General features: G+C 42.7%; 1 protein-coding gene across 1 annotated transcript in view; it reads left to right on the top strand.

Annotated features, from left to right (window-relative positions):
* Nucleotides 1-423: 423 nt before the first annotated feature.
* The window catches only part of LOC309552607 (plexin-C1-like), a 50,381-nt gene continuing 35,279 nt past the window's right edge, over nucleotides 424-15,525 (top strand). Inside the window, exons 1-2 of the mRNA XM_082253550.1 lie at nucleotides 424-1,447; nucleotides 11,882-12,016. Of these exons, the coding sequence (XP_082109676.1) occupies nucleotides 497-1,447; nucleotides 11,882-12,016 (1,086 nt within the window). The 5' untranslated portion in view covers nucleotides 424-496. The remainder of the gene's footprint in view (nucleotides 1,448-11,881; nucleotides 12,017-15,525) is intronic.

The following is a 15,525-nucleotide window of genomic DNA, read 5'->3' as shown; positions in this document are numbered from 1 at the left end:
ACTTCTTCTAGATGCAGGGGGAAGCAATCAAATCCTCAGCCTGTGAATCCCTGAACAGACCAGACCAAACAACCACTGCTCCCTTACTTGCAGAAGGAGCCAAAAACAAAATTTACCTAACATCCTTGGCTAGGAGGGTGCTACGTATACACGCATCAATAATAAAGAAAAGAGAGGATGCATAGTTATGTATTGAAGCAGGAAATTAAAGTTTTCTATGTGAAGAAAGGAGTTCCGGTTACTCAAGAGCTCAGAATGTATATTTCATGAAAATATTATCTAATTCCCCTTTAGCTAAAGTGGTCTTTTTTTTTGTTAACAAGTTGGTTATGGACAGGAACATACAGGGGATATGTCATCAAATTTTTGCTGTTGCTTCACTTACTATTCAGGAACTTGCAGTAAAATTGAAACTAAGCTCTTCATTATATCATTTAAAGTGTTTGATTCCTGTTCAGTGTAGCACAGCTGCAGACATCTCACACAGCAGTCATCTATGGGCCATGTGCGGGGAAACAACAACTACAGGATGCCCATGTCTCCTTCTGCCAGCATTCTACTGTTTCTTCTCATTAGATTTACAACAACAGATCCTGTGCTCAGTGAGGGATCCTTCAGATTCACTCATCCTATTCAAAACATTGCAACTGGGAAGGAACACATTGTAGTAGCCACAGAAGACAATCTGCATCTCTTTAATCATACGCTTCAAATTCAGGCAGTAAGAAATCCAGGGCTACTCGATGGAAGAAACAAAAGTTGTAAAGGAGAAGGAAAAGAAGCCGAGTCACAGGTGTACCATAACAAAATTTTACTTGTGTATAACGATACTGTACTCAGTTGCTGGAATAAAAATTCAGGGGCGTGCAGGGAGTACAGTGTCAATAACCTCACTCTTCTTAAAGGATACGGTGAAGATATTGTGTCCTGTAACCCTGAACATACTGCTGCAGGCTTTATTTTCCAAAAAGACAAGAACTTTGTAACTGCTGCACCTACCGTAAAGGGAACATCTGGAAGAAGAACAATAGTAATAAGAGAGAAGAACTATGATGACACATTTACACGTATTGACAGTGTTGAACTAAAATTTCAGTCCCCTGTCCTAAACTTTGTTGATGCATTTGAATGGAAAAGGAAGTTTATATTTCCGTATTACTCATTGAATGAAATGAGGGCAAGACTGTTTGTTCTGGATTGGCATGATGGAAGTCTTTCATATAACTCTCAGTATAATCTAACATGTGGGACGGAGACTCAGAGAGGGGTGATTTTGTCTTCGTTTGCATTCGCCAGCTCTGGGAGTTTCTTCTGGGCTGGAATTTTTAGCACAAACAATAGTACATCTCTAGATAAGACTGCTCTTTGCATCTACAACATCACTTTGCTGGAGAACAGACCAAAAGGTTGCATCTATACCGACTTTGTTGTTGATAATGATTCCTGTGTGAGTATTAATAGTATTTTATTCATTTCATATTATACCTACAACACCACTTGCTTAAATATAGCTCATAACTATTGAGGAGATAGTAAATGTAACTGTTTCTGTCACTGTATTGATATTGGGCCCATGAGTGCTAGGTATTTCCTAGCTGCCATGTTTTAAGTACTGTATTTATTGCTTATATTAATCACCATAACTTCTAATACCTATTTTGCAAACAGTTTCATATGTTTTTAATGCTTTCTCAGATCAGTATTATTTATATGATAAAACTCTGTAGAAACTTAGAAACATAGAAGAGCAAAAAAATGTTCAATTGGGTCTGCTCCATTTTTCAGATTGAGTAAGGGAGAGTTTTAACCCCTGTCATTTTTTCTGGTCATCGGTGTCCCATTCGGGAGATTTTTGTTGACTTCCTGTCCCATAGCCAAAACAGGAAGTTAGGGGAGTCTCATTCAAAGCATGGGCATCCCTGGTTGTCACAAGCATAACCAGAAGTAGCGACCCCATTGGAATATTTCCCATCTTTTCCTGCACTGCTGACAATCCAAAATGTTGTCATTTTTTTTCACTTTCATTCTCGGTGATGATAATAAACAGAACAAAGAGAGAGGGTGAATCTCTCTAACAGGGACACATATAGCCATAAAAACTCAACAGGTGTTGTTACCCCTCTGCACTCTATCCAAAACAAAAAAAAAATGTTTTGCCTTATAGTTATACTTTAAAGTGGTTGTAAACCTCAGACATGATATATGAACAAAGCATATCCCTTACAGTGTTTACTTGTCTCAATTAACCACTAGCCGACTGCTCACAGTAATCCTACTGTGGCTCCCCTGGGTCCAGCGACTTAGACCTACATCGCTGGGCTCCTAGTGGTCTCGGCAGCGCGCGCCGCCGGAGGCTCGCTACCGCTGTGTTTAGATACAGCGGGAGTCGGGCCGCGATCGTCGAGGAAAGTGTGAGAAGATCTTCTCAGTGACAGACAGGGAGAGATCACAGGATTCAGCATAGCTGAACCTGCGGTCTCTGTCTGTGTCACAGAACCCCCCTCCCCCACACACGTCAGTAAGCACGAGGCATACATTTAACCCTTTGATCACCCATAGGGTTAACCCCTTCCCTGCCAGTGTCATTATTACAGTAACAGTGCATATTTATAGCACTGATTACTGTAGTAATGTCACTGGTACCCCCAAAAATGTCAAAAATGTCAGTTAGGGGTCCAATCTGTCCGCCGCAATGTCGCAGTCCCGCAAGAAATCGCAGATCGCCGCCATTACTAGTAAAAAAAACAATAAAAATTACATAAATCTCTCCCACAGTTAGTAAACGCGATAACTTTTGTGCAAACCAATTAAAATACGCTTATTGTGATTTTTTTTATCGAAAATTTGTAGCAGAAAACAAATTGGCCTAAAATGTTAAAAAATTTGATTTTTTAATTTTTTTTGGGAATGTTATATAGCAGAATGTGAAAAATATTGTTTTTTTTTTTTTTTTTCAAAATTGTCGCTTTTTTTTGTTTATAGCGCAAAAATTAAAAATCAAACAGGTGATCAAATACCACCAGAAGAAAGCTCTATTTGTGGGGTGTAAATTTTGTTTGGGTACAGCGTCGCACAACCGCGAACTTGTCCGTTAAAATAACACAGTGCCGAATCACAAAATAGGGCCTGGTCAGTAAGGGGGTAAAATCTTCCGGGGGTGAAGTGGTTAAGAGCACTAAGTGTAATTTCTGTCTGCTGCTTTGTTCCTCTGCCATCAGCATGAATCATTTCTGACAAGTTTTCCTGACACCAAGAGATAAATGGTGAGGGAAGGCACAGCCTGTGATTGACAGCCTCAGCTCTGTAAGCGGTGCGGTGTGTCTTTTTTCTCCAACCAGCTCTTAGAGCTCTCCTCACTGAGCTCTGCAGAGTGTAACTTCAGGTCTCCTTTTTTCTGGACTCTCAGGCAAGCTTTATAAATTCAGCACTTTGAACAGTTGTAGAGAAGAGAGGGCTGCAGATAGACTGATACATCTTATGTAGGAGGATTTGTTTAATCTCTGCGTATCACCTGAGGCCAGTCACTTCACTTGGCATATGGAAAGGTTTACAAGTATAGATCTATATTTTTTCTCCCAAGCATGTTGTGATGAAATTGTATTAACAAGCAAAACCATCAACTAAAGCAGGCATGTCCAACCTGCGGCCCATTACATTTGATCATCCTCTAGTTGTGTTAAATTAGTGCAGGGGGCACGGTGGCGCGGGAAGGGCGCAGCAGCATTTTATTACATACCTTAACTATGGTATATATTTTATATGCGGCCCGAGAAAATTTCTCTACACTCAATGTGGCCCAGAGAAGCCAAAAGGTTGGACACCCATGAACTAAAGCATATCAGAGGTACTCCCAAAGGTCAGCATGAAACTGTGCACAATACTGTAATAACCACTTGCTGCCAAATCCTGCACCTGGTATGTCATTTGACTTCAAATGGTTGCAGGCTGCATCTGTAGGCATCACCCCAGTACTGTTTTTTTAGAGCCAACAGTCTGCTTTCTTGTAATATCAACCATAACTGCTAACCAGTCACTCAACTGTTATCACAAACAGTGGGAGGGGGCGCCCCCCACCCCCCCTCCCACCGCCTTCCGCAGTTTTCTCTGGCTCTCCCGTCCCACCGGGAAACCCGAGCTAAACCGAGACTCGAAGAAAGCTGGGATCGGCTTTGATCAGGTCACTGCTATAGTAACCCGGAAGTGATGACATGACATCACTTACAGTTTACTGGCATCCTAACTGTGCCATTTTTTTGAAAATTAAAAGTATTCAAAAAACGCTGATCTTTTTTTAAGTGCAAAGGAGGGATCTAGATCCCTTCATAAAGAGTAACTGTCACTTGCCTATTTCTGTCACAAAGATGTTTACATTCCTTGTGCAAGCAATAAAAGTGACAAAAAAAGTTTTAAAGCAACAGTGTAAAAAGAAATAAATAAATTATATATATATTAAAAAAAAAAAAAAATTAGAATTGCCCCTGTTCCTTTGTGCTAGCGTGCAAAGGCGAACGTGTGCATTGGTCCCGCACACATGCAAAAAGCAATTGTTCCACACATGTGAGGTATTGCCATGAAGGGCAGATCGTGGGCAGTAATTCTAGCACTAGACCTCTTCTGTACAACTAAAGTGGTATCCTGTAAAGGCTTTTAAAGCATCATATGTGGATAGTAAAATTTACGCCGTCTTTGTTGTAATGGCGTGCACAATTTTAAAGCCTGACATGTTTGGTATGTATTTAGTCGGTATGACATCATCTTTTATATGTAAAAAAAAAAATTGTGTCATGAATTGTTTTTTTGCTTTCAATTTTGAAAAAGTGTATTTTGTCCTTAAAAACTGTGTTTAACTACCTCCCACCCGGGCCATAGTACATATACGGCCGGGTGGGAGCTTCCTCCTTCTGAATGGACGTTCCGGAACGTCCTTCAGAAGGAGAGAGATCGCGCCGCCGCGGGCACGCGCAGCGGCGCGATCTCGATGTGCCTGTGTCCCTAGGACACAGAGCAACGAGACTCGGCAGGAGGGCCCTGTGATTGGCCCTCCTGATCACATGACGGCTGTGACCAATCACAGCCGTCATGTAATGTCAATACAGCCGTTGTAACGGCTTCGATCTCTTCTCCTCCTGACAGATCCTGTCAGTGAGGAGAAGATCAGAGGATCGTTTCTGCACCTGGGGTGATCAGTGAGTATTTCTAATTACTCACTGATCACAGGGGGGGTCTGTGCTGGTAATCAGATGATTGATTACCAGTGCAGCCCTGGGGGGAGGGGATGCCACTAGAGCCACCAGGGATGACCACCAGGGATGCCCACCATGGCCACCAGGGATGGGAAACAGGGCTCAGAGAGCCTGCCAGTGGTGCCCCCCTATCAGTGCTGCCCACCAATGCCATCTATCAGTGCTGCCCACCAGTGCCCGTTATTGCCATCTATCAGTGCCGCCCACCAGTGCCCATTATTGCCCACCAGTGCTGCCTATCAGTGCCCATCAGTGCCCCCCATCAGTGCCCATCAGTGCCGCCCATCAGTGCCACCCATCAGTGCCCATCAGTGCCGCCTATCAGTGCCCATCAGTGCCCATCAGTGCCGCCGATCAGTGCCCATCAGTGCTGCCTATCAGTGCCCATCAGTGCTGCCTATCAGTGCCCACCAGTGCTGCATATCAGTGCTATCTATCAGTGCCACATATCAGTGCCCATCAATGCTGCATATCAGTGCTACCTATCAGTGCCCATCAGTGCTGCATATCAGTGCCACCCCATCAGTGCCACCCCATCAGTGCCACCCCATCAGTGTCTCCTCATCAGTGCCTGTCAGTGCGGCGTCATCAGTGCAGGAAAAAACGTATCTATTTACAAAATTTTATAACCTAAACAAAAAAACTTTTTTTTTTTTTCAAACTTTTCCTTCTTTTTTTATTTGTGCACCAAAAAAAAAAAAAAACCTGGCGGTGATCAAATACCACCAAAAGAAAGCTCTATTTGTGGGGAAAAAATGACATAAATTTGGTTTAGGTACAATGTTGCATGACCGCGCAATTGTCATTCAAAATGCAACAGCGCTAAAAGCTGAAAATTGGTCTGGGAAGGAAGGGGGTTTAAGTGCCCAGTATTGAGGTGGTTAAAAAAACCACTGCGCAAATATCCTGTGACATCGAAAAATTTCAAAACCCACCAATTTATTCTCTAGAGCCTCTGCTTTAAAAAAAATATAATGTTTGGGTGCTCAAACTATTTTTTCTAACTAAAACCTAGTGTTAAACAACAACAAATATTGACACTAATACAGTATACTGTATGTGATGAAACTAGAAAATCAGAATTGCTGTTTTCAGAGTATTCATTATTCATGTTGTGTGCAATGTCAAACACAATGGAAAACATTTGCCACAGGATGCAATATAAGATAAGGCAGTAAAAGACAAGAAATGTTGTTATCTACTAATTATAAGGCAGCTGACTGGCTACCTTACTAATTTAATGGATCCAGTCATTTCTGAGTCATTGACATGGAAAAAATATGCAGATCAGAAGCTCAGTTTTCACTTGCTGTATCCCTATTATATATAAAGTATAAAGTATATAGCATAGTATATATAGTATAAATTACTGGCGATAGGTCAGGTAACTAGCATTTCCAGAAAATTAAAACCTTTGGAAGTTTAGGTGAGTGAAATTGTCCTCTTAGTCAGTTGTCAACCAAACAAGTATTTCTATTGAAAGATTTCCCCTTACCTGTTTCGGGGACAGCTCTATGTTTGTTTTCTTTCAGCAGTAGAAATAAAGTGGTCATTCTAATTTCATGTACCTGGTTTGAAGAGCATGATATGATAAGGAAGGCCTCCCTTACACTACTGACACAGGTTAACAGGAGGCGCAGGACTGAAGGGTGGCACAAGTGCCTGTAGGTCCTGCTAGTAGCAAGGTAGAAAGCCACGCCAGGCAGAGGAAGTCATTAGTGGCCGTTATTATAAAAATAAAGTGCAAAAAAACAATGCAATAATGTGAAAATCAAGCAATACATATTAAGTAAAGTGTGCAAATGTATAGTAACTTATGTACTTAAAGCGGAGTTCCGGCCTCGGGGGTCAATTTGAGCTAAAAATACACCCGGGACAGTCAGGGCTAGTACATTCCATAATGGATAGCCTCTGAACTGTCCCGGGTTGCACTTACCTGTAAGAAGAAATACTTACCTTGAAAATTTCTTCTCCAGCGCTGCCATCTCAGGTGTGGGCAGCTGAAGCCGCAGCGTCCCTCTTCGTGTCCTCTTCCGTGACGTCGGAGTCCCACAATGCACTGCACCGGCCCCGCTCGTCACTTCCGGTGCAGGCAAGGCATCCCTGCACAGCTTCTGGGCATGCCCAGAAGCTGTTTAGCAGTGAATGCCGTGCCTGCACCGGAAGTGACAAGCGGGGCCGGTGCAGGCGCATTGATTTCTGGGAGCGATGACGTTCAGCTCCCAGGAATCATCGCAAACCGGAAGTGACGGCACGGGCCGCAGAGGGAGGAAGTGGAAGGAAGGTGAATATATTTTATTCTATAATAAGGTAAGTGACCAAAAAAAAATCGGCACTATCCATTTCTCTTTCAGGTTCCCCTTAGCAAGCGGATGGCCCAAAATCGATTTTATCGATTTCTGTGGCCGGAACTCCGCTTTAAGTAATCCCAGTATATGCAAACCTGTAGTTTATACTTAAGTGCAAGTAAAGCAATATTGAACCGTGCAAATCAAGCAATGGATGTGGTATGCAATAAAGGTAAAAAATATAAAAATAAATAATATCTTAGGTGCGTCTTAAGCAGGGCTTTTTTTCTAAGAAACGTAACCATGACCCCCAGCCCCCCCCCCCCCCACATACACACACACAAACCCTTAAAACCGCATCGAAAAGTGGGTGCAGAAATGGGGGCTGCGCAGGGGGTGCTTTGCATATAGAGTGCAGAGTTCAGCCTTCTTCCACAGATGCTTACCCCTGCACCCCCCATCCACATCTCACTTTCACCCCTCTTCAGCTCTGACCTCTGAATGCAACCCCCCCCTCCTCCACTGCCCCCATCTTCTCCCTTCCTTTAAAGCTCCACCATCTTCCACATGTCTTATTTTTCTTCCTTTATTAAGCTGAATAATCTCCGCCTCTCTCACTTGCAGGGAGGTCATCCAGTCTACACTGTACCTGGGCACCTGCATCTCCCTTGTCCCCATCTTACACTCAATAGTAAGCCACTGAGGAGATCAGATCTGTGGGAGCCGTTGGGAGACAAGCTGTCACTTGTAAACACAGAAGCCGTTATTTTGTGTTTACAAGTGATAATGGGGAGCAGGGAGCAGAGGGCCTGAGCCAGAGGTGGTGGAGCTGAGTTCCACCAAGTTCCAGCTGAAAAAATGCCCTGGTTTTAAGTAATCCAATATTGGTAGTCTATAAAAGAGTTCATACAGTATGATCATATAGTATGATATGTTATTTATTTCCGGTCACCTTTTGTGCAAGATGTACAGTATACACTTCTGTGTGACTTATGAAATACTGCTGTAAAACCACTGTGTTCGCTGGACTCTCACCTTCCTAATAATTAAAAAAAGCATTTAGGAATATTCCTCCAAGTGTGGTGGTCCTCCTATATCCTCTGTCTGTATTAGTACTCTAAGTCAATAGGCCTCTGCTGTATGCATATGTATCTAGGAGCTGGGCTACAGCAATATGAAGAAGACATTGCCTTTTATTCTTTTGTCCCTCTACTGAGATACTGATGGTATGCTGCACCATTCTCCACTAGCCAGCATGGGGAGTGCTAAACCAACCAAGCCTATAGACTTCTATGCAGAGCGCTGATAATCCTGGGAGTTATTGTTTGAGACAACAGCTATATAATAGGGCCAGTTGATTCCTTACACTACAGATCCCAATAGGCACTGTGCAGTAGGAGGTAAGAAAGATGATTTTTATTAAACTTCCCTAGAAAGTTCCCCCCTTTGGCAACAACAGAGTTAGAGAGAGAGCACCCCTGTCTGAATATTCACCTGCCTGTGGGAGAAGATACCAGTGGAGATCCAAGCCTTAGACTGAGAGTGAGGACAACCAGGGGCAGCGTAGCACTGCACCTGCATTGCTGCTGAAGGGAGACTGGAAAGTCCACTCTGAACCTACTGCTGATACTGCCAGCAGGGACTGAGCCACTGAGAGCAGGACACCAATGGCACTTTTCCACTGCAAGTACCAGCTCGGCTCTACTCGGCCCTGCTTGGCCCTGCTTGGCCCAGTTTGCTTTTCCACTGCTGGTACCGCATGGTACGGTGTTGGAACGGTTCGGTACGGTACGGTATGGTTTGCTTTTCCACTAAAGTAGTACTAAAGTTAAGTGGGTGGGATAACAACGAGGTGGGTGGGATTATCTGACCAATCAGTGGCTAGTAGTGACTGCATGCAAAGGATTGTGGAATATGGTACCGGGTATGGTACCTCTTGAAACCACAATCGAGGTGGTACTGTTTTTGAGAGCCGTACCATTCGGTTCCATGCAGTGGGAAAGCACCGCCGTACCGTACCGAACTGTTACTACACCATACCATACGGTACCAGCAGTGGAAAAGCACAAAAGCGAGCCAAACCGTTCGGTTCCATGCAGTGGAAAAGCGCCACAAGTGTACCCAATCCATATTGCACCCAATATTGCACGTATTCCAAACCTAGACTGCATACTAACCCTATGCACCAATGCTCCTAAAGGGCCCTAAAGTTTGCCAGGAGAAGAACATCTCAAAGGACTGCTCCTCCCGTAGTAATTATCCTGCAAACCCCCTTTGTTCCCCTGCCCCCTCCACTACCATCCTGGGCATACCCAGTCAATCTAGGACTAGCATCGCTGCCATATATGTGCTCTGGCAGTATCTTTCCAGCACTCGGTAGATCAAACTTTACTACTGCTCACTGCTGCACTTGAGGTGGCCTTGCTACTGTTTATGCTGATCTGGATGCCAAATGTCATCTAATGCCTCACCCTTTCTGGTAATCACATTGTATGCTAAATTATGTTATTACCTTGGTAATCCATTTTATGTTTGCCTAGTTACCAACCATATCCAGTGAAAATTTATGGGGCTGACATTTTTTTGGAAAAGGTCAAGGCAAAGGACAGAGAACCTGTCCTAATCAGCTGCTTCCATGGGGGTAATGCTAAATGTTTGAGCTGATAAGAAATTTGTTTGCAAAATATATTAACTGTAAATATCTAAAGGCATGGGGTATGGGGTCAGCCTTTTCACAATTTGGTTACAATGGCCTCTAATCAGTCATTTAGGCTATATGTTTGCTATTAGTTGGCATACATCTTGAAGAATTTTGGGTGTGCAAGTCGTATGGCACCACCCCCCCCCCCCCCCATCTGTATGTGAAAGCATCTGCCATTTCATCCTGTATCGAAAGTAACAGCAGAAGAAGGTCATAGACTATATCATCCCATAACTAATGCAATCGCAGACGCATTTGCTTTTATTATTAGTTTTTATTTTAGTATTAGTAAAAAGAAAAAATCAATTGATTATTTTGCTTGATAGCAGTTTTGAATCTTTATTATCATATATCTTATGCATAAGTTAAGGTTTATATTTGGACTGACTAAAAGAAATCATGTTCTCTATTTTCTTTTTGGTATGTTAATATTTTTACATGAGAAAAAATTTGCAGCGCTAAATAAATAAAGTTCAAAGTAAATCATTAAAAAATAATCCATATAGTGTTCGAACACTAAAAAGCATTGAGATAGATGGAAAGAAAGTCCATTTAAGTCATCTCCAAAGAAATGTGATTGTTTAGATAAATATCCACCTGGTGCACCTCCACCGTGATAATAAACAGGATGTGAGCTTACCATATCTCTAGACTCCACACTATAGGAGTCTAGACAAGCGTTTAAATAATGATCCAGCACTCAAAGCGAATCCCTCAGTGGTTGGACCGGAAAGGAGGGTACCATGGCCGGCCAAACAAACCCCAGGTGTTCCTCAGACGTGACTAATAAGGAAGAAAAAGGGGGTCCACGTAGTGTAAAACCGTAAAACATTTTTATTTTGAAAAAAGGTTACTAAACACTTACAGCAATTCAGTGAATAGTCATTGTTTAAAATGGTAGTTTCCAGGATAAAGTAGACTTGTATACAAGCTCAATTGGCATGGTTGTTTCAGATATAGACTACGTCCAATAGTCTGTCTGAACTAACCATGCCAACTGAGCTTGTATACAAGTCTACTTTATCCTGGAAACTACCATTTTAACCAGGGACTATTCACTGGATTGCTGTAAGTGTTTAGTAACCTTTTTTCAAAATAAAAGTGTTTTACAGTTTTACACTAAGTGGATCCCCTTTTTCTTCATTATTGATCAGGTCTGAGGAACACCTGGGGTTTGTTTGGCCGGCCATGTTACCTTCCTTCCTGGTCTAACCACTGAGGGATTCGCTTTGAGTAATGGATCATTTTTTAAATGCTTGTCCAGACTCCTAAAGCATGGAGTATAGAGATCTGGTAAGCTTACATCCTATTTATTATCACAGGGGAGGTGCACCAGGTGGATATTCATCTAAACAATCAAATTTCTTTGGATATTACTTCAATGGACTTTATTTTCATCTGTCACTATGCACTTTAGTGTTCAAGCACTATTGGGATTTTTTTTTTTTAATGATTTACTTTGAACTTCATTTATTTAGCGCTGCAATTTTTATCATGTATGTTTTTGCACAATCAGTTCTGTTGTGATATTGCAAGCAGCTTTATTTCACTTAGGTTATTATCACCTGTGCAGTAATATTTTTTTACTTTTTGCTATGTTAATATTTTGCATCTTTCTGATTTATTTTTCTGTAATTTGTTGATTTTAGGAAGATTTGGAAAATCCTCTGCCAATACATTCTAAACCAACAATTAGCCATGGAGACTTGACTGCAATATATGTAATGGAAGTGCAGAAGATATTGGTTCTGTTTCTTGGAACTGGAAATGGGCAGTTGCTTAAGGTGAATCATAGAAGTTCACAGTTACTATAAACATAATATTAAAGTTTATCTGAAGCCATTGCTTATTTTTTTTTTTTTTTTTTTTTATTCAATGAAGTGTAAAACAGCACAAATGTAGCACTAAAGAATCACACTTGAGTTTTTATTTGTGCTGGTTGTAGAGGGGCCAGCTTCACTGAGCTAGAGGGGATTCACTCCTTATGTTTGTCCTGGTGCCACATTGTGTTCTCTGGACAGGAAGTAAAGGAAAATCTCCCCAATGGGATACAGGTGGAAAAAAAGAACTTAAAAAAGTTGTAGCCCTTTTACAAAAAAAAAAAAAAGAGCTCCTGTTCCCTTATAAAGGATTAAACAGCACAGCACAGTGCTTGTGCTGTCTAATCTGTCCCTTTCTAAGCTGTAAAAAACCTGGCTGATCCTGCTTGCTCCTGTGTCCCCATCCGTGTGCTGACTACAGTAACCGCCCGCCCCCCCTCCTGCGGCTATCGATAGCTGGCAGTAAAAGTAAAGAACAATTACAGCCACCTCCTCTGTTCTATTAATCTCTTCTACACTGTGTAACTGTTTTTTTAAACCGATGCCTGTAAATACCTTATCTTCAAGCTGGTCAGAGGGGTTCTCAGTCCCTAGATCCGTAGATCAGAGTAATAGAGTGGCCGGAGGTCACGTGACCGGCCATAAAAGCTTGAAGATAAGGTATTTACAGGCATCCTTTTAAAAAACATTTACACGGTGTAGAAGAGATTAATGGAACAGAGGAGCTGACTGTAACTGTTCTTTACCTTTACAACCGCTTTAGAGCTGAAATTTAACCTGCATATGTTTTCTCTTCCTTAATCCCCCACCCTCATCAATATGTTAATTACAATTTTAATTAAAACCTTTCTGTTTTCATTAATACCTTATTTTAGACCTAGTGACAATAACATTGGAGCTCTGTGCTTCACTATGCACCACAGGCAGATCATGGCTGGTAGAAGGGGCCAACAGAGGGCTGTACATAGCTTCCTGAAAACATTACAGCACCCTGTCTCCATATTTCCTTCAAGTGCCCTTAGCCCTGATGCAAACAAGGGGCTGGCTTTTGGTAGTGGTTATGCAAATATCAAAATGCCTTGATGGGTGGATGTCAGTCTGGAGAAGTGAGCATTCCTGTGCAGACTGCATTTTCATGCAGACTTCCCTAAATAAAGTCCATATGTGATACTGAGCCTCCATAATTGAGAGAACAGAAATCCAATGAATGAAAGAGGTGAACCAGGGTCTGGGAAGGAAAGGACTACATGTGACAGTTGCAGCTGTCAAGCAAATTTTCAAGCCCTCAAATGGCTGCTATCATAGTTGTTCACATGTGCAGCATCATGGCAACTGCAGATCAAAGAGAGGCTAAGATGGCCCGATCCTTGGCTGTAAAGGATAGGAGGATCTAGTCGTGCTTTAACAATTTAAAGAATGTCCTATTTCCGTATTGCCATTGTGGGAACAAAAACAAGGGCACACATATCACAGGGGAAACAGAAACAGAGGGACACATAACACAGTGCTTCGGTTTCTGGTTTTCCAGTGGCAAAACACCAGTAGGCCACAGTGCAGCGCCTGCAAACTAAGTCTGCCCTTCACCACGCACACTGTTCTAGTTGCAACCTCGCTGCCCTCCTTACCACATCTCCCTTACACAAGTCCCTCTCAAAATGAGGCCTGAGCCGCATGTTCATCTCCTCACAACCTCCCCTTTCTCTGCCACTGCAGTGCTAGAGCCTGGCCCACTCATAAACAACAAGTGGTGGCAGCTTTTCCGTGGACGGCTGCCAGTCCCTCAACATACACAGACACTGTAGTGTGCACTAGTATTGGGCTCACCTTCTGCTACTCAGAACCAGAACCTTCACTGCAGTACATCCTGTGTATCTCCCCTCCTCCTAGTACACAGGGAGCTGCTGAGATCCTTGGCTCTGAGAAGCAGACAGTGAGCCCAGGATCAGGGCTCATCACCCCCCCCCCCCCTAATCTGGCACTGCTGAGAGCCTACCTCTGTCTGACAAAGCCCTGTCCTGTGCTGCAGAAGTGTTGGTTTGGAGTTCTATGTGCTAGATTTTGTTTAGTTGCCATTCAGGGAACTTGCAGTTAGTAGCACAGTGTCACCACTGCTTCAGCAACCTAAAAGCTCCAAGCACATCTCCTATCCAACACAGTGCAAACCTGCTCACTCCTAGCCACCTAAACACCCCTCCCCTGTAAGCACCTGTCACTAGAACAAGTGACCCCATTCAAAGACTTTCCTCTATTCCTGTTCCAGTAGCAATGAAAAAATTGTGATTTTCCCTCACCTTCAGTCCTAGTGACAATGGGACTAGGTCACTAAGACAAATAGAGTAGGTGAATTTCCCTGGCAGAAGCATAGTTAGAAATACAAACCTGAGAAATCTTCGAACCTTTACACCCTTCATCCATAATAAAATATTACTTTAGATATACTTAAAAAATAAACAGATATTTATAAATGTTGGTGGATAATTTTATTACCCGTACACTGTATGATTCTTTTCACAGCCAGTTGTGAACAGAACACCCAGTGGTTGGGAATCCATTAATGTAAATGAGCCGTAAGAATACACAACTGTACAAAATAAATGCTTCTGAAAGCTATGCTTCAACACACACACACACACCACACATCATACACCACACTTAACACAAACACATACCGATGTACATACATAATTGCCAGCATATCGCGGATCATCAAATGTCATCTGAAAGTTTTCGAAGTTGTGCAGGACCCCTTCATCAGGTATGTCATCAGATGCCTGACGAAGGGGTCCTGCACAGCTCTGAAACATTGCACCTTGTTCTTTGTGATGTGATATTCAATAAAACTTTCAGATGACATTTGATGATCTGTGGTGTGCTGGCAAATATGTACATTGACCTGTAGGGTCTCCAGTGTAGCACCCTCATACAGTAGATATGTTTTCGGTAGGAACATTTCGTTTTTGCCTAGGTGGTAGTTATCCCAGTTTTTGATTTGTGTAGTTGTGCACTGAGTTTCTCCCTAATCTCAGTGGGGTTGTGATCTCTCACGTTCGTCAGTATGTGTCACTGGTACCACTGATTATAGTATGAGGGTTCCCTGCTAGTCTGAGTTATGAATATGCCTATTTCCCTCAGCAAGCCTAGTAGGAGGTTCAAGCCACTGAGGCATGATGGGGGAAGGTTAAAAAAATATGGGGAAGGCCATGTGCTCACCCACTTTCCTTAGGCTAAGGCCTGAGGAACTGCTGTCGGGCTGTTCAAGCTGCAAGGCCCAGAAGCAGCACTGGGGTCTAGCCTGCCTTTTTGGAGCACTGAGTCAGTTTGCGTGTTGGCGGGCTCTGCATAAACAAGAGAAGAACTCTGATTGTCATCATCATCTGCGTGACTGTACTTTTATCATCTTTTATCAGCATTACTCATTGGCCCTTATGGGGGTACCCCTACACCAGTCTCCAGCTGGCTGTTGCTGGAGCACC

Source organism: Pelophylax lessonae (genome assembly GCF_965119305.1).
Source record: "Pelophylax lessonae genome assembly, chromosome: 4".
Taxonomy (NCBI): Eukaryota; Metazoa; Chordata; class Amphibia; order Anura; family Ranidae; genus Pelophylax; species Pelophylax lessonae.
This window is presented reverse-complemented; position numbering and strand designations above follow the sequence as displayed.